The 20868-nt window shown below is 36.0% G+C and overlaps 1 protein-coding gene across 1 annotated transcript; it reads right to left on the bottom strand.

The window, feature by feature from the left end:
* Window positions 1-1754: 1754 nt before the first annotated feature.
* On the bottom strand, window positions 1755-19662 carry LOC104246649 (translation factor GUF1 homolog, chloroplastic). Its single transcript, XM_009802508.2, has 22 exons — window positions 19318-19662; window positions 18536-18712; window positions 16724-16810; window positions 15673-15729; window positions 15426-15491; window positions 13759-13821; window positions 13357-13401; window positions 13101-13201; window positions 12690-12786; window positions 11978-12049; window positions 11298-11452; window positions 11155-11212; window positions 10385-10465; window positions 10197-10283; window positions 8858-8929; window positions 8625-8759; window positions 8227-8300; window positions 7193-7280; window positions 5900-5977; window positions 3457-3532; window positions 3045-3085; window positions 1755-2178 (listed from the first exon to the last, which is right to left on the bottom strand). Exons 1-22 carry the CDS (start codon window positions 19555-19557, stop codon window positions 2083-2085), a joined length of 2046 nt encoding a protein of 681 aa, XP_009800810.1. The 5' UTR covers window positions 19558-19662; the 3' UTR covers window positions 1755-2082.
* Between the last annotated feature and the right edge of the window lie 1206 nt (window positions 19663-20868).

Below are 20868 nucleotides of genomic sequence, written 5' to 3'. Positions count from 1 at the left end.
GATACATTTCTCCAGTCCACATGTGGAGAAAATTATCAAAGATTCACAGATTAAAATGATGTTGGATGCCAACCCTATGTTCAAACAACCGTTGGTCACCTTGAACACATCGATGTATGATATTCCCTCTCAATCTTGTAAGTCAATTGGTGAGCATGGGGGTGAATCTGGGCAACCATCAATCTCCACTGCCAATAACAAAGGAATAATTCAAGCAAAGGTGAGGGAGATGGTTATTAACTCGAAAGTGTGGAATGACCTACGAGAGTATGATAATGAGGAGGGCTGGGGTGACGGAATTGCTGGTTTTTCATCTGAAGAAGATGACCAAGAGGATGATTAGGATAGTGCAAGAGAGGACATTGATGCTCCAGTCAAGCCAAAGTTTCAGGGGAAATCGGCAGCACCCAAGAACAATTTGAATTGTCATGCACTTGCGGCACCTGCAGCAAGTCCCAACAGCAAGTTGAACCATAATGCTCCAGCTTTTGTTCCAAGAATTTCTGCAAATGCAGAAGCAACAAATTAGGGTCAAAAGGCAACAAGAGATAATGTGCAACAACAATGCTCAGGCGAAAATTTTGCTGGTGATCGAAAAGCAACATTAGTGCCAAACTCTGGGCAGAATCAAATTGTAACAACTGAGCCACTCATTTCATTGGAGGAGAGGAAACTTTTGGATGCAATGGTAAGCTCTACTCCTCTAAAATCCTTAAATCCTGCTACGCTTAGCACTGGTCCTGTAAGTAAGAGCAAGAAAAAAAATGCAAAACATTGGACAACAACAAAGTAAGACAATCGTGACAATGACACAAGGAGGAGATGCCTTAGTGACACTCGATATCGTTCAGAGTTCTCCACAACTTGTTAATTTGGGAGTGAATTTTTTGAACAAGGAGAAGAAGAAGCAATGTTACAAGAATGTCGTGCACAGGCATCAAGAAAAGGGGATCTATCACCAAGGCATAGCGGCAAAGGTAAAAAGACTCATACAAGGAAAAATAGTTGGGACGACAAGGTTAGTGATTTTTTAAATGTTAGGCGACCTCCAATGAGAAATGCCAAACAAAAGCAGGTCACCCCAACTACATAAACAAGGTCCAATCGTTCTAAAAAGAAATCATGAATTTTGAATACTTCTTGAAGAATTGGGAGTGTGATGAAAAAGAATTACAAATTGAAGAAATTACAAGTTTGGACAAGAAGGGACAACATTTTAATTCCTTCATCATTTTATTCTACCATTATGTTAGTATTCTGATTTGTAATATCATCACAGAATATGTTATAAACTCTGTGGTGATCACTGAATATGTGATTGTAGCTAGTTCTTTCGTTTTACATGCTTGCTAGTGAGGCTATTTTATGCCTCAATAGGATTAGTAAGGTAAGGTTTAACCCGGTTTGTGTTATATGGGTAACAATACCGGTGCTATTGTCCCCCCTTATTTCTACTTTTCCTAATTGTTGTATTTTTCTTTTCTGTTATTAATAAAAAAACTAACCTTAGGCGCTTGCCTAGCGGATTGCCAAAAAAAAAAGAATATATCAACTATTTGAATTATCAGAGGTATCTTACAAATAATTCTTCATCACTGCTTGATAGCAACAACAACAACAACAACAACCTAGTGTAATCCCACTAGTGGGGTCTGGGGAGGGTAATACGTATGCAAACCTTACCCCTACCCCGAGGGGTAGAGAGGTTGTTTCCCTGAGACCCTCGGCTCAAGAAGGAGACAAGAGACGATATATTAGTATCACTGCTCGATAGCAAAAGCTGTAAAATTACCTTGTAAAATAGTAGCACTTTGTTGCTAATTACACTGGTATAGATACCAAAACTAACTGTAATTAACAAAAGAAATTGTGTCCCTCTATTTACAATGTCACTACAATGAGAACTTCTCAATCTGAATTGCTATTCATTGATTGTAACTCTGTTTTTGACGAAACACAAATCGCTCAAAATTCCAGAACCCATGGCTATTCACATGATATTTGTATCACAATTTGTGACAATGTAGTCATCACTTTCTTAATTGCACTTTTCCACTGCCAAAAATCTTTACTGAAAATGAATTATAAGACCTCTTTTTCAAGTTTTAATACAGCCATGAATGCTTCCTGAGGTACATCAACTTTACCAATAGCTTTCATTCTTTTCTTTCCTTCAGCCTGATAAAAAGATAGAGAAATGAATCATAATGCATAAACTGTGTAACCCCAGTTTACATACAACAAATAAACAAAACCACCATAAGAAATGACATGAGTACGCAAGCATAGTTTACCAGCAAGAATTTCACAAGAAATATATTGAACAGTAAGCTCTGATTACCGCCTCAAACTAATAGATGGGGAAAGAGTCTGATCAATATAACCTGTTGATAAATAGTCTTGCGCCTAGGACATCAACTCTTTCTTCCAGATTAAAAATTTCAAGTAACTAATGGAATAAATCATAACTGAAGGCCCAATTGCAATTGGAAAGGATGACCAGGCTATTTGCTAAAGAAAAAAAAAAAAAAGAAACAAAAGCTAAACGATGATGCCCCCCAGGGCTTAGTTCAAGTGGCAAAAGTTGAGGAATTTGTGCCTTAGGGCACAGGTTCGAGCCCTGAGCCATGTGAACTAAGCCTGGTATTTAAGTGGAGAAGGGTAGAGGTGCCCCTTTATCCCTGAGTTTTGAAGGCTGTGGTTGGTCCTACCCGGTTGGCCCCAAACGGATTTCTCAGTCTTAAAAAGAAACAAAGAGCTAAATGATGATGTAGCACCACAAGCCAGAAGAGAGAGAGGTAAAGGAAAGAAAAGTAAATGGGGGAAAAAGAGAAGTAGGACCGAATCAACTCTGTAGATGCCGGAATATGCAAATATTTTTGTAAACGGATTTGATTTTCTTGCACAGCTAAGCATGACACTAACAACAGCATATGCAAATATTTTTGTAAACAGAATACAGCCTAAACATTCATTACGAGTAATTGTAACTAACAATAATATTACATAAGGCATTTGTTTCCCAGGAGAGGGGTGCAAGGTACCTGTTTCTTGAGCAGTTTCTTTTTTCTTGAGATGTCACCACCTACACGAACAAAGATGAAATGTAAAACAAATTATGAGATCATACCCATGTAAAAACATGTCTTAAGTTTTAAGAGAGTTTAAGATGCTGCAGGAAACATCATAAATCCTGGATCCTCTGCAGAAGCAGAATGAAAATTCTTGCAAGGAACTTTGATATGTATATCACTCTAAGAAACAGATCATTAAGATAAATGAAGACGAAAAAGAGACAATCAGGATATTCTGGAAAGCTTTCATTTCAAAACATGGAAAAAATACTAAGAGACCTTAACAGCTATAACATAAAAGGCACTTCATTGGCATGTGAAACAGTTCAATGCAACTCTAACCGTAGATTATCATACTGTTGGACTCATCTTGTAATCTTACCATAGCACTTAGCGAGAACATCCTTCCTGATAGCAGATATAGCCTCGCTGGCAATAACTTTTGAGCCAATGGTTGCCTGTCATGACAAATTAAGCATTCACTAAAACTAATATGCAAGGAATATGAAAGATCAAGACAGTATTACAGAATTTAAGTAACGACTTCCTATTTAGTGCTTGAACTCATTAGCAGAAAATAATAGCACTATTCCTAAATAAATCGAAGGCACTGTATCACCAAGTAAGAAAGCTTGTTACAAACCAAACTTGAAGCAATTTATTCAGATACGGATTTCCTTATTTCAACTAACTTCAGAGAACAATGCAAAAGCATCATGCAATGATTTAATAAGTGAATATCCCGATAACTAATTCCTTTCTATGGATAATTTATGTGGTGTTCATTTATAAAACAGAAACAATGATTTTGGAAAGAGTAAAATGGGAGACCTACGTCTTCCGGACCAGAAAACCAAAAGAAAAAACAAGTAATCAACAAAAGCAAAGGTACCCAATATCATTGTTTTCCTTTTCCATCTCTTTTTTTTTTTAAATTTTGATAAGGTATTATCCAATATCATTGTTCACTAAGGGAAGTTAACTTATGAAATAGACTAGTTGCTTTAGCCGTTAGGGATCATTTGCCGACTAGTTGGACACTCTAATTCTTTACCAAATGATGCACGCGCAGTCTTTATTCTCGTATCATGTCAACTCCTTGCAAATTAAAGCTTCCATGCATTTGCTACATTAGCTTCTGTCATATCCACGACATTACTACATGTTACACCATGTTAGCTATTGGTTTATTCAAGCGGCCATGTGTTTTGGCCCCTAAGTGCATAATTTGGGTTCGCCATATTGGCCTTTTTTCATATCTTGTTACAACAATAAAAGTCCAAATCGCATGAAAGCTCTAGTTCTAATTTAGTCTTTTTACCAGCATTAATTAAGTAAAAGGCTCAAATATCTTGTAAAATCCTCAACTACTTTTCCCTTATCAATTGGTTTTTGGCTGGAGACAGCTCCTTCAACAGTAAAGCAACCACTAACCAGAAATCAAATTGAAGGGACACATTGGTTCTAAGAAGTTCCTGCATTATCATTCTAATAGTATTCATGAGGTAACAGCAAAATTCCTACCGCTCTATTGCAGTTGAGCGAAAACAACTTCTCGTTCTACTCCATTTTGAATGTCTTGATTTGCCTTTGCATGACAATTTAAGGTGAGTTCAAAATGTAAATGGTTACTATAGGATAGAGGAATATGGGATGCTGCAAGTATTTTTTGTTACTTTGGGAGAAGAAAAGAAAAGGAGTGATATTCAAATGTGAAAGAAGCTGCATCTAACACTATGATTTGTTCAATATAAGGTAGAAACAGTAACATGCTCTAATCGGATGAGCAAGTACAGCCCGATCAACACGCACAACATTGCTTCACCTTGAATCCAGGCCTACGAGATACTTAAACACACAATAAAACATAGTTTAAATTACTGATGGCTTTACACTATAACGTGCATGCATGTGCCCATTTGTAAAATATCTTTTGGCTTATTAGTAGCACAGCGCTTCTCTTTTAAAAAATTCTGCTGCTCATACAAAAGTCTCCGTGGATTTCATATGCTTTCTGAAAGTACACATTCAAACAAGCACATACCCTTTGTAACACATAAATCAATATAAAAGTCTGAAAAATTAATGCAGCACTCGAAGTTCAGAGACAATTTGACTGCGCTCTAAACGACACAGCAAAACGGGAGTGGAGAGGAAGAAATTGACTTGTTAATGAGAACGCAAGATAATGTCATCAAATATAGCATCGACTTAAACTTAAATCTCTCAAAAGATAACTACTTCAAATGTATAGTACATTCTACCACCGATAAAAACACTACATTTCAACGTAAAACTCAAAAAGCAAAAAGCAAAAGAGTTTGTGGACTACACAAAACTCTTACCCAAGAAGAATGAAGACACCCCTGAAATCAGATTGATGTGAAATACATACCAAATAGTGACGCACTACTCTAGTGCAACACTCATACTAATTGATGATGCACTACTCTTCGAGTTCACTTAAATACTTCATGAAACAACCAGCAAAGAGCAACATGAAATCAAGAACTAACTGAATTCTTTTCATATAATGAAGGAAAACATTGTATAATCCGTGCACTAGAGTCTTCCAAATGGATGGCCACCGATATAGGCACTTTGGATAGTTGTAGGAGACTAACCAGAGTAATTAAGCCTTTCTCCCTAAGAAGCATAGTGATGATACTAACGCTATATATCATTGAATGAGAACTCCAAGAATAAACGAGAAATTTTTTTCCTCTTGTAATGAAGAACAACAATGTGAAATATGAAGGCTCTTAAAAATTACCATTATCACGAACAACATAAAAGATGACCAAGTAAAGAAAGAAATGTCGTACCTGAATTGGCACTTTAAACATTTGTCTGGGTATTAGTTCTTTTAGCTTTTGGGTTAAAGCCCTTCCCACAGAATATGCCTGAAAAGATGCAAGTGTTACTTCAAATCTATGCAAAGGCAATCATTTGTACCAGATAAGATGGAAACCTTTCACATTGGTAAACGAAGGAGAAGGGAAGATACCAGCGAACAGTAGACTCAATAAATAAATGTTTTTATTTTTGCACAATCTATGAAGATTTAAATTTGCTCGAACTCGGTGCAGGTGTCTCATACAGGTGCGGATCTAGAGGTCGGATCCTTCATGATCTAAATTTTAAGATTCGGGCATACGGATCCAGGTAGGGATACGGGTGCAAGGATTCGGCTAAAAATAATTCAAATATCTAAAATAGAGTTCCAGTCTATTAGAAACAACCTCTGTATCCTCACAAGGTAGGGGTAAAGTTTGCGTACACACTACCCTCCCCAGCCCCACAGTGTGGGATAATACTGGGTATGTTGTTGTTGTTGTAGAGTTCCAAAAATATGTCAAGGTATTCCAAGAATGAGAAAACATTGATCAAGAGGAGAATCCTAGAAGGAGATAAAAGGAAAAGGACTGACTTAGAAATTTCTATATACAAGGTATTCCATTTTCTTCAATTTCACCCTAGCTTTTATTTTAATTTCAGAAATCATTGTATATGTCCCAAATTTCACCATTGATTTTGGTCAAAGTACCCAAAATCGGTTGACCTGATCCGGTACGGATCCCACACCTACACCCACATTGTGCCGACACGGGTGCGGCACCGGAAGTGAAGAGCCCGAGCAACAATAGATGATAAACAGTCAAAAAGATTATAGGAGAAGACAGCATGGATTCCATCAATAACTAAGAAAAGAAAAGCAATAGATTATGCCTGCCAGTCTATTTTCAGGTAGCTAGTGAATGCTTGTGACTTGAAAAATCCTTCATGTCAACACATGGAAGACAAAAGTTCTATTCTGTTCACCTATATTCATGAGGCAACAACTCTAATACTTGTGCAGTTCTTCCGAGTTAAGTGCATAATGTGGCTGACATTGAATGAAAGCGATTTAGTTTTTACATCATGTCCATGAGAAAAAAGCTCCAAAATCTTGTCACGAAGAAAACACAATGCTAGCGGGGAAAAAAGAAGTATCCCAACACTGTCACAACTGTCAAGCAAAAGTGCAGCAGAAGAATTTTATGCAGTAGGTTCTTTTCTCCCAGATGAATTTGCTTTCCATTTTAACCACATATACATGTCATTAGACCCTTTGTTACCTTGTCTTTATGTACGATTGTTGCCAAGGGTTCGACACAATCACCATTAATGAGAATATCAAGCTTTATCAGATCACTTTCTGTATACCTGGCAGGCACAATCAGAGTAAATAGATCTCATTAGCAAGTTATCTGCAATTTTATGAACTTCAACAACAATCTTTGGACGCCAATTAGACATTTTAAACAGTTTTTCCCTTTCTCAAATATGGAAAGAAATCCACTAATAAGTAAATGCAAACAGAAATGGGATTTAACTGACAATCATCAAGCTAGAGAACCTTTTCTTCAAGCTAGAGAATTGGAAATTGGTACTTCTGTAAAAGATTGGAAAGCAAAGAACACATTAACTAGGTTCCAATTACGTCTTACAATTGGGATCAGTGTAAAGACCATTTCACGCATCCAGATACGCCATTGATTTAGCAGTGCATCGAACTAAATGTTTATTTAACAGTGAGCACTCATGACAATAATACCAACTGTACGCCTGATTCAGAATATCAAGCTAAAGGTTTGCCTTTGACACGCGCAGCAGAAATAGTGTGAGCTCTCTTCAGATAGATATCCATGGAGGGCAACAGTAAAAGGGCTCATAACTTTAGAATATCTACCTAACAACTTGTTACAAGTTGTTCATGGGAAGAAAATTGGGATCTTCTTTCTGCAATAAAATCATTTTGTACAAATTAACAATCTTTCTGCAAAAGAAAAAGAAGCTACATAGGCATTTTATGAGGAAAGAGATTTCATATATTCTCCTTTAACATTTAGAACTCCTCCTATTCCTCAGACATAAGAGGAAGAGGAAAGGTACAAAAGAAAACGTGAATACAGATTTGTCTCCCTTAGCTTGGAAAAAAAATGAACCAACTTTCATCACCTGAATCAATTCAACCGTACTAGAAGCATGAGACAATTTAAATTGAGAACAAGATATGTAATTAATATTTAAAAAGTGTGTGCAAGTTCCAAAATATTAGGAGATCAAATCATTGAAGATAGATTTGACACTGCATAATATGTTGTCTTACCCGATAAAGGAGTATTCCATGCTTGCATAACCTTTGCTTCTTGACTTTAGCTGATCAAAGAAATCTCCAACCATCTGATGAAGAAAATTGAAACATCATGACTGGACAAAGAAAGACCCAGCTCAACATTGGTAGACGTGCTCACAGAAAAAGAATAGAAAATTGATATTATTCCTTACTTGATCAAAAAACAAAATAAAATGAAAAAGAAAACAAAATTCAACATGGAATCCTTAAGAAAAATGAATACACTACGTACATTGTGAAGTACCAAAAAACAACTAGTAAGCAAAACGACAGCCACCCATATTTTAAATCCTCCAGAAATGTACTTTTTGTACCCTAATCCTTTTCCAATCCACAAGAGCTCTACATCAGGGCACTGGTTAACTAGTTACCTCAGCAAGTGGCAATTCATATATGAGTGATGCTCTATTCTCGGTAATATATTTCATCTCTTTGAATATTCCTCTTCGATCTTGAGCAAGTTCCATAAGAGCACCAATATAATCTTTTGGAGTAAGAAGCTCAATCTGCATGGAGAAGAATCACAAGCAGATGTCCAACTAGTTAGAATTGATACTGCATATGAAAGACAAATTTGAAAATAGTCATGAATTCAGAGAGCAACCTTAACAAACGGCTCCTCAATGGACCGTCTTTTTCCAGGTTCAGGAAGCAAAGATGGATTTGAACACTCAACCTGGATCAGATCAGATGCATGCATATAAGACCATAACATGGAAAGACAGGCTCCAATATAAAAACTGCAATACTGGAAGATAAACATAGACTACTTCAAAGAATGAAAAACTTAAAAGATGAAAAATAACACCGAGTTATCAAAGATAAACTTTTGTCAATTAGAATGACCTTTCTTTCTAGTGTATCATAAGTTCCCCTTGTAATTTTTTATATTACACAACCTCTCTAGTCTTGGCTAACAGTGATAACTTCAAAGTATCTCTGTATGTCCCAAACAATCTCACTATGAAATCAGTCTTTTATTTTTGAAATAAGACTTTGTGAGAAAGAAGCATACTGAAATATTCTAGTAAAGAAGTCAGTTAATCCCGATGGCGCTTTTAGGTCGATACTGTCTTTTTCTTTTTTGAAAATGGTAACAGTAAGGATGATACTGTTATCCTGGTAGATATCATGTTGTTTAAATTTGTAGTTCTTCTTTTCTTTAAGTCAGGAGTGAGATGCAAATCAATATTTTGTACAGAAAGAACAAAGCAGCAGGACAGTCAATGTTACGCAGCAACAATATTAAGGTTAAAAGAAAGTACACTTGAAGAAAGGCAAAAACAGCATTGAACAGTTAACCTATGGTGAGGTCTGCAGAATGACACTTTTAACTAGAAGTGGATAATTATACATTTATACTAGCAACTGCAGTAAACTAGAATGGTATTAATGGCTTGACACAATCAACCCCAGGGATAAACACCTTCCTAGCTACCTGTGTTTAGTAGATGCAAGTACGAATACTAGCTCATTAACCTGACAAGTGACAACCACGATAAATTTGCAAAAGGATGCAACTAGACATAGGGGAGTAAAAGAATGCTTAAAGCAGCAGAATTTTTTTTTCTATTAATTAACCCATTTATCTGTCTCCAGATGACAACATCAAAATCTGATAGTCCTTTCATTAGCGGTTAAATAAGGAAGAGATTCTTGTAACTGCTCTACTGGTAAAAGCTATCGTATTTCCTATCATGCTATCTGGAGTAGAGAGAATATAAAATCCTATGGTTTTAAGAATGCAAGCAGATATTTCACAGGGTTGTCTAAACCCATATAATTTTAAAGAATGCCCAGTCAATTTCCCACACCAGAAATACATTATCCCATTTATGATACCCTTGAAAAAGTCAGCATTAGAGCTAAGCTCTGACAATTTCACTGGAATAAAGAGGCACAACTCAGAATAAAAAGCTTGAGTGCAGGACAAGAGATGTTACAATATCACCGTCTATGCAATTGACTCGGTAAACGACACTCGGGGCTGTAGTTATTAGAGACAAATCGTACTCGCGCTCGAGCCTTTCCTGTGAAACAAAAGTATAATAGAGCACATGACAAGCACAACCGTCAGGGTAAAAAATAATCAAGTTACTAGCAGTGAAGTTAGCATGAACATTATTCTGACCTGAACAATTTCCATGTGAAGAAGACCCAAAAACCCACATCGAAATCCAAAACCCATAGCACTTGAAGTCTCTGGCTCAAACTGCAAATTTGGAATTATGAGAGAAAAATCTTACGTAAATTTGCAACTTCAAAGTTTTTGAACAATATCCATAATAATTGCCACATCTCCGGTTATTTCTAACAAATTATAAGTATAAAAGGAAGATAAAATGGTTAGCAGACAAGAATATGCATAAATCTGCAAATTCAACAACAACAACAACAACTACCCAGTATAATCCCACCAGGTGGGGTCTGGGGAGGGTAGGATGTACGCAGTCTTACCCCTACCCTGGAAGGGTAAGGAGACTGTTTCCGAATGACCCTCGGCTAAAGAAAATAAAGGAAGCCCTGATAGCAAGACAAAGGTCTGAAGCTCTGCAAATTCATTAAGTAATATTGGTCAAAGGATTATAATGGGGTCGACTACATGCAAACGCATAAATTTGAACAAAACTAAAATTTCCAACATCAATGATTAAGACCACAAGTTTCAAAAGTCTTTATTTCTTTCTTAAAACTTCGTGTCTCTTCAAACTACGCCACATAATTGAAACATAGGGAGTATATCATAAAAGCCAGAGTAGAACAAAGGACACATGATACACAAGATTCTGAACACTGACTACAAAAATAATGCTCTGACAAGTTTTCAAAAGCATTGCAATGAGAAAATTCAGGAACTCGTCAAAAACCCGTCAGTATTTACATTGCGAGCATTATTTTTACCTTCAATGCAGCATCATTAAGTTGCAACTTCTCCAATGCATCACGAAGCTCACTAAACCTGCAGAAATGTTGACAACCATTTGCAGTGGCAAATCTATTTGCATCCATATATATACATGTAAAGTATGAGAATAGAAATATACTGGTCGGCATCAACTGGGAACAAGCCACAAAACACCATTGGAGTCGCCTCCTTGTACCCCGGTAATGACTGTTCTGCTTTTCTATTGAAGTGTGTTATAGTGTCACCCACCCTAGCATCAGCTACTGATCTTATGGAAGCTGAAAGAAAGCCCACCTGAAATGATAAACTGAAAATCTTAAAATCTCATCAGTTAAAGAAAATTGACCTATTAAAATGAAGATTTGAAGGTACCCCATCATTATTTGTCGTTGTTTATCACATCAGTTATATTAGTTTCTTTTTCATTTTTCCAGGATTTGCAATAATTTGACGCTATGATTTCTTGATAATTTTTTATAAAAGTGGTGTCTGGTCCAGATTGCGAGCACCTCGACTATTCCACAAAGTACTTGCTATCCCTCACTAGCACAGTACTGGGTAACTCTGCCCACCAAGGCTTAGGCAGATGGGAAGAAATCACCTAGTGTTAATGTCTCTGCTGAGCCATTTCTCAATAATTAACTGTAGAATCAAATCCATCTAACTTGGTCATCAAGGATGTAGCAGATTGGGAACTCTAAATGAGAACTGAGAAGCGGTAAATAATTGCTTATTCTGCTTTGGACAAGAGGTAGATCTTTTTTCCTGATAAATAAGAAGAGAGATATTAGAATTAATTAGTCAAATAAGATATTCTACCTCTCCGGCGTATAACTGATCAACTTGCAACTGGTTAGGAGATAAAACTCCTAATTCATCAGCAAAATAATCCTGCATTTGTTGTAGTTAAGAATAAGCCAACAGGTATTTTGATCTATCTATCAACCAAATAAGAGAAAGAGAAAAATTCAGAAAATTGAGAAGGTCATATCTCGCAGGTAAATAATGAAAAAAAATCTTGTATATAAGAAAAGAGGATTGAAGTAGAGATCGGTACAACACTCCCGAACAAGATGCCTTCAAAATTTAACACAGAGAATGGTATAATTCTTTAAGACATCAGGAGGTCAATGACATTATTTTATCAGATCCAAAGGATATTGAAGGTTCTAGCAATGGACTCCTAATTCTATGGGTTGAAGCTTACTATTTGCTGTAAAAGATTTCTTTTAACACATATTAGTGATTCAAGCATTGAACCCCTAATTGTATTAACAGAAGCTTATGTTCTTTAAAAGATTAGTTTTTCACACACAAAGGCTGAAGTTGTTGACTGCCCATGTAATATTCTTGCCGTATATTCTCCTTGGGCAACAAATAAGGTCTTTCTTTTCGAACAGTAAGTCACAGTATTATTCTCAACAATACAGCACCTAGAACCAGCTACTATATCACTGAATGCTAGATGATGATTTTCCAAATGATCACTTGGACAAAAGAAAAGGCAAAGTATATGATTAAGAAACTATACCTTCCCACTGGCCATAAAAAGCACTCTATCACCTTTTTTAATAGTCCCATCAATGACTCGAAAATAGACAATAACACCCCGATATGGATCATAATAACTGCATAAAGAGATAAAGGGAACAATTTCAGTTAGTTATGATGTGCTATCCCAGGTTTTTCGTCAATGCATGTTCACAGCTTTTAAATTATTTTCATAACGTTGGTATTTCTCTTGCTAATATGTGTAACATCTTCCAATGTAAAAACAGATAACATCAGTAATATTGAGAATAGTAACCAATTTCTTAATAATGGATATTGCAAATGCAAGATTAAAATTTTTAACGAGTATTTCCATGCATAAGCTTTCAAACATCTGTAAATAGTAGTAAACTAACGCGAATATATTCAAAGGGCTGTCAATCAGATATACCTGTCAAATATAAGAGCCCTCAGAGGCCTTCCAGCAGTATCACCTGGTGGTGGAATCTTCTGAACAATCGCATTTAGAATTTCCGTAATACCTATTCCTTCCTAATGAGGAAAACACACATCAAATTCCGCAAGTTGTGGTAGGGCTCAGTTATTCAACCATTACTTTAAATTTTCTTCTATTTGGTTAAAAATAGAATCTGCCATGCATTCATTGAACAGAAAGAACGGAAAATGAGAATTATGAAAGAAATTACCTTTGCTGAGGCGTGTATTGCATTGCTACAGTCCAGGCCAACAATCTATACAACAAGATGAGTTGATTCTATGGTTAATTGTGAAGTTACAGAAGCTTCAAGTATCTTTTTCCTTCATTCATATCCAGACAGCTAATACAGAAAACCATTGACACCACAACATGTAAAAACATGACTTATCAATAAAGGCGATTTAGAGGTCATCTAACCTTAGAGAAAATTTGCAAAAATCATATAAAGCAAGTAATACTAGTAATAGTGAGAATGACAACCAAAGCCATAGCAGGAATAATAGCCATAGCTTATTCATTAATGGTGCAGACAATCACAATGGCACCAATAATAGTAGCTATACCTCTACAGATACAAAAATCCTAACTGTATTTATCTCAACAAGCCAACCTCTTCTATCTCTTGAGCAACACGACTTGGCTCAGCCCCTGGAAGATCAATCTTGTTCAGAATCTGAAGAGAAGAATCATCACTCTTGTCAGCAAATACATAATCAATAAATATGAAACAACATGATTTGAAGACGATGACAAAAGACTGGGGCGTCATGACTGATAAAGAAATGATGATAGCAAAAATGCTCCTGCATCCCTAGCATGATATAGAGCACATTTAAAAAAACTGCAAACCAGAGAGTCATAGCTTTGAAGATCTGCGCACCCAACCTAAAACCTTAAGGCAATGGATAGAGTGGCACAGGGCATTATAAACCCTTTAGGAATCTTTCACGGACAAGTGTAGCAATTAGAAGCTCCGGTAACATGTAAAAGGAGAGCAAAGAAAAGAGAAAAAGCTCGTAAGGAATTTGGTTATTGAATATATACAAGAGTGGCTCCTTATAAGATTCTTAATATACATTTTTTTGTTGATAAAGTACTAACTTAATATCATATGTTTGGGCACAAAAATGCTCATATACAGTGAGAATACCAAAAAGTAGAAAAGCTACAAAAAGATATGGTCTTCTACGAACAAACCCAATCTTCTATACATAAAGGAACCTCATGGGTGCACCAAGAGAAAATAAGGAATAAGAGGTTATTCCTCAATTGTAGAAAGTTCATCTCTATATTTTCAAAAGCTCTCCTATTTCTTTCTCTCCAAACAACCCACATAAGTGCTAGTGGAGCAACATTCCATGTCCTACATCTTCCCATTCTCCGACCACAATTCCAATTAAACATTAGCTCTTTCACAGTGCCTGGCTTCACCCAAGATATTCCTAACCAACACAGGATTTCCCACCATAATCTCGAGGCTACCCAACAATCAAGGAGGAGATGGTCAACATCTTCAACCGAGCACTTATACATGAAGCACCAACTATTGTATGTAACCTTCCTCTTCCTCAGATTTGGCCTTCAATATCACCCCTCTTGTTGCTAAACAAGTGAAGGAGCACACTTCTCTTGGTAGCTTAGGGATCCAACTAGATCTATGTGGAAATGAAACCTCCTCCATAACTAGGAGCTACTCATAGTATGACTTAGCAGAAAACACTCCATTGTCCCCCCCCCCCCCCACTTCCATACATTGTGGTTATCCTGTAGTGTTCCATGTTTGTGAAGCAAATCGATTAGGTTTTGGAATTCTGCCATTTCCCAGTCATGAAAGTTCTTCATGAACCTCAAATCAATTCTTAGTATATGTACAATAAGGTAAGCAATTAATTCTTACAAATTGAATATAGTATATCCTACAGAATATTCTTCATAAGATTCTCTACTCAAGTTCAATAAACTCAGACATGTGGTGAATGCAGACACATTTTAATATATAACTTGGTAATTTCTCTCGACTTTCAATAGTTTTGGCAGCATAAACTAAGCCAATTTCAAAATTTTCAAAAACCTAGATCATCTTTGAAAGAGGACGCTATCACCTATCAGACATCAAAATCATCAGGAATTGCTTGAAACTATTAAAATAAGAACATCCTGTAACACCAGAAAAAAGCTGTTGACATTTGCCTTAGTTGAAATGTCTGATATAATTATGTGCTCCGTATGTAATTCATGATATACCTATGATACACAGTAGCATTCCAACAAACGTACCGGGATGATCTCAAGATTGTTTTCCAATGCTAAATACACATTAGCCAATGTTTGCGCCTCTACACCCTATAGCATAAGAACTCAATTCAAAATCGGACACTGCAAAAAACTCCATTTATTGTAATAGGCACAAAATATGACAGTTCATTTTCATTACCATATCAACTAATTAGAACTGCAACCTATAATCGTTACATGTATTTTACGAATAGATTCTGAAATATACAGGAAATAAATGTTTTTAAACCTGGGATGCATCAACAACAAGCAGAGCACCTTCACAGGCAGCAAGAGACCGAGAGACCTGATATTAATGAAGAATTAATATGGCATAAAATGGAAATCTGTTCTGTGCTTCACAGGAAATAATTCTACAAATAAACCACCTTCGCCACACTATAAATGCATTGTGCATTTTGGTAACTTTGGTCTGCTAATTTATAGCATATCGGGTGATTCCAGTAATTTAGATCAAAGTACTTGAATAGTCACTAGAAAACGAAGAGCTATATCTAAGTGAAAATGCATTATTTACATATTCAATACCAATTCTAATAGCCAACGGGTCATGTCAATAGAGCTCGTATATATTTGAACATTTCCAAATCCAAATTATAAGAATCGCCAGGGAGTGGTGTATTTTATAGCCGGACCAACGTATATTTGGACCCAAACTTACTAGATCACCCCCTACCACCCAACTCAAATTGAATCAAATGACCAGGTAAGGATTTGGAGGACATCGTATCTTAAATTAGATAAATGCTAAAGTAGTATCAAATTGTTGGTCTCCAATCGCCTTCAAGATCAATAAAAGCTGTACATCATAGTGGGCTTAACTTCTCCATTCTCTTTTGCTTTTGTCGAATCTTTTAGGATGGGCCAAATTAGCAACAACCACTAATAAGTGACATATGTCATGGTGAAAACAACTTACAATGTTGAACCCTTGATGAGAAATTCATCACCCAAACCAAAAGAAATTGTTAGATAAGATATGAAATTTGTTCAAGTTATGGACCAGGTACAGCTTTGTGACATGAAGTCTTCAATTATGAGATGCTGATGCATTCATTCCACATGTATAGAAAATTTCACATGACTGCGACACAAATTCCTTACTTTTTTGACAAAATTAACATCTTGCTCACTTATCCCGGTATATAAACCATGAAAACAACAACCATATGCATACAGAGTTTCTACCTTATAAGATCAGGATGGATGGTATAATGTAAACCAACCAAAGTTGAGGGTTAGCACAACACTTTCATGTTAAGACCGTTCCTGCCACATACCTCATATGAGAAATCTACATGACCTGGAGTGTCAATCAGATTGAGGCAGTATGGCTCATTTTCATAAATGAAACGCATTCGAGCAGCCTGCAGCAAAAAGTTACATGAATTTCCTAGGAAAGCATCAGAATGATCAATACTGAGACAAAGAAAGGTTTCAAAAGCATATAAAACTTCCTCAAAACACAGACTGCAAATAAGAGCTATGCTCAACATTCTTTTCTTCCTCAAGCAAAAGTGAATAGACTAAAGTAGTGAAGGTCACAATACATTTTGCAGGAACTGCGAGAGACTTAATGCTAACTGGTATCACATGGGTGCTCCAAAAATTTACAAAAGAAGTATTTCAACCCATTCAAATGCTTTGTCTCTGAACAATCAACAATAGCACCACATGGGCTACCTCTCGTGCTACACTTCTTTCTTTTCCTCCAGAACTTTCATCCTTTTAGCATTTCCTTTGTGTTGGAAGGCGTTACCCCCTCAACTCCACCCATCTTCCAAACTAGGAATCATAGCCCATCTGCAACTGGGAAGTGGAGTAGAAAATGATATCCCCACATGCCTTCTTGCACATGAAACAGCTAGATGTATACTTTCTTTCCCCAAGTTCTCCGGCATCAGGACAGCCTCACCTGCTGCTAGCCATGCAAAGAAACATAGGTGCTCTTGGAATTCACACTGAATAATTAGGAAAGTCCCTTCCTTCTCTTCTCATAGAACTTTGATAGCATAATCTTACTACGAAGAGACCATCTCTCAATCCCGCCCATATAGGTGGACTTTGTTCTCATAAAGTGTTGAAATTTTTTTCGAAACAACTTTTTGATTTTTCCGACCAAATACCATCGAGTTTTTACATTTTTTGCAGAAACTGAAAAACTTTTTACTAGTGGCAAAAACTGAAAAAAATATCCAGAAACAAACACCACCTATGATATTTTGCCAATATAAAGTCCACGCCAAACTCTAAAACTCAACCTCCTAGTGTGGCAAGTTTCTCCTAAATGGAGGTCCTATACAGTTTTTGCTTCCTGTACCCTTGATATATTATTTTTTATTTTTTCCTGGGAACTGATATTACTTTAGCCCATCATACAAAGGTCTCGCCACTATCATCCAAAAACATACACTGATGCCAGTCGATTCTATTAGAGATCAAAGAAACCAACTATTACTATGTCTCTATCCCAAGCTACTGGAGTTGGCAATATGAATCGTCACTATCGATTCCGCTCCATTTGGATCCATTTTATCCAAATATTTAATAGTTTGGGGGTTCTCTAACACTAACGATTCTCTATATTTTCTACTGACATGCAAGTTTCTAAACAAACTAAAAAGACTCCTAATAAATATTGGACATAATGTAACATACCAACATGTCTAAACCTTTTAATTGGTATCATCTACGAATCTTTTGCTTCCATAATGTTCTATTTTCACTAAATTTGCATGGATTCCAAGATATTTTAGGTCTTTAGAGAAAACTTCCTCTTATGTTATTTTAGGCATACCTCTATCTTCTTTTAACACAGTCGAGCATCCTGGATCCACGCCTACAAATGAGTGCACTTGGAGGTCTATGCAGTACATGACAAACTGTCTCAAAATATATTCTCTCATTTATCCTCTATGTCTGCTACCTGCAACCATTTCTGGTCTTGACTAATATTGTATAACTGCACACATATTACATATGTACTATCAAATTACTGCAACTATACCAGAAATTTTACTCAAAACTCACGCGTAAACCAAGTAGAACATTTTTGTTTCTTGTTGGGTTCTAGATTAATAAATAATGTGCACCTGTAATTTGATAGTGATGCCTCTTTCTCTCTCCAAATCCATATTATCCAGAAACTGTTCCTTCATTTCTCGGCTCTCTACAGTCCCTGTCATCTGCAGTAACTTATCCGCCAACGTCGATTTTCCATGATCAATATGTGCTATTATGCAGAAATTCCTTATATTCGAGATGGGCACCTACACACATACAAAATAGCAAACGCCAATTCATTCTAACGAATTATCACAAAACAATGAAAAAACAAAAGATATAAAAACCAAAAGATTTAATATGATTACTTAATAAGTGAACTCATCTTTTAAATATTTTTTGTACCTTCAGGCGCTTCAGCGCATAAATCAAACTCAAAAACAAAAGGTGAAACAAACTTCTCATCCACCAAAAAACAAGGATTTAAGTTATATACACGGACAATTTAAGATTGTTTGCACTATCAAGGAATTTTAACATGTGATATCAGGTTAGTTACTAATTTCAAATTTTAATATGTGATAGCCAGTTAGTTACCATTTTTATTATATAGCCAATGTCATACTTATCAAAAAATTTACATATAATTACTTAATCGGTAAAATGAATTTTAACACGTGATATCAGGTAAGTTACCGTTTTAAAAAAATTTATCAATGAATGCTTAGCTTTAATTTCCTAACCAGGTCATTTACCTATAATTACTTATAATTACCTATAATATGATTACTTAATAAGTAATCATATTTTTTACTTAATAACCGGTGCATAGAACTTAAACTAAAAAAAACAAAAGGCGAAATAAACAGACCTTCAATAGACGGTCTTTGCCGGCGCGGGCAGCGATCTCAAGCTCAGTTGCAGCTGCTTGGCAATGCACGCGCAAGCTACTACGCCGCCGTCGTATGGACTGAGCTCCACTGCGTTTGCTTTTCAAGTTGTGACTGAAGTAGAGTTTTGAGGCAAGGTGAAAGCAATTGTGGTGCTGCTGCTGAATTTTAGCGTTTGGGTATTGAATGAATTTGGGGCGGCAAAAATTCGTAGTGGCCATTTTCGAATGGCGCACTCTTAGAAATTGTACAGGAGGAGAGGCTATATCCTCTTTTCTGTTATTGGGGGAAATTCGCTGGCTTTTCAGCCACAAGATGAAACGATAGGCGTGAAATTTTTTGCTCTGTATCTTCACGCGCGTAATGGGTAGTTAATTTGCTGGTTTTTCTTCGTTTGGACCATTGGATTAGAAATTTAAGTATCAATTATCAACAACAACAACAACAACTCACTATAATCCCACTTAGTGGGGTCTGGAGAGCGTAGTGTCTACGCAGACCTTACCCCTACCCTGAGGTAGAGAGGTTGTTTCCAAATAGACCCTTGGCATTCTTCCCTCCAAGAACTTCTCACCTTGCTCTTGGGGAGGCTCGAACTCACAACCTCTCGGTTGGAAGTGGAGGTTGCTTAAGTATCAATTATCATCGCAATTAATCGAGTTAATTTTTTGTATGACAACTTTACCCCTATAGTCGTACAATTATAAAACAATTTTTTTAGGGAAAAGGTTCAAATATACCTCTTTACTTTTTGAATATTATCTACAATTAATCTCTATTATACTATACGGTCAAATTTACCTATACCGTTATACTATCCAGCCAAATTTATCTCTACCATCAACAAATTTTTAAAAATTACCCATCAGTTCTTCAGGTGACCCAGAATCTCTCAAATCATTTTAGTTAAGTCACTTGTTTTTCTTGATCCACTATTTTCAAAATAGTTGGCATTTACCTGTTTTCTTAATTTAAAAAAAAAAAGAAATAAGAGAAAAAATATTAAAATAATATAGCAGTTAGTAAACAAAGTATAGTAAATTGAAGAATCTAAATTAAGTAGCTTATTTAAAATTTTAAAAGTATTTACAACACCCTAGCTTTAATGAATTCGTTCCACCAAATGTATGAAGGCTTTGTAAGTATTAGTGATAGAAGTTGAAGTTCCTTAGAGATTTTGTATTGTCGAATTCAACCTTGCTTTAATCAAATGCCGACACGTTGTGCACTCTTAAGTTAATCGACCAAACTCTATACTAACTAGACAATTACAAAATTTATTTGAATATACATGGAGCAGGCACATATAATACATAACAAATGGACCCATAGAATTTTACGGTGTGCATATGGTTGAAAATTATAAAACATTTAAATTAGCTTCAAAACCATTATCACAATAAGAGAAGTGGGTGCAATGGTAATTAAAAATATTCATGAATAATTTGTATAATTTAGTACCTTTAGCATTCACATTAATACTAGTAATTTCTAAAAATAGTGGATCAAGATGAAGAACAAGTGATTTAAAT

The sequence above is a fragment of the Nicotiana sylvestris genome, chromosome 4, assembly GCF_000393655.2.
Source record: "Nicotiana sylvestris chromosome 4, ASM39365v2, whole genome shotgun sequence".
Classification (NCBI taxonomy): Eukaryota; Viridiplantae; Streptophyta; class Magnoliopsida; order Solanales; family Solanaceae; genus Nicotiana; species Nicotiana sylvestris.
This window is presented reverse-complemented; position numbering and strand designations above follow the sequence as displayed.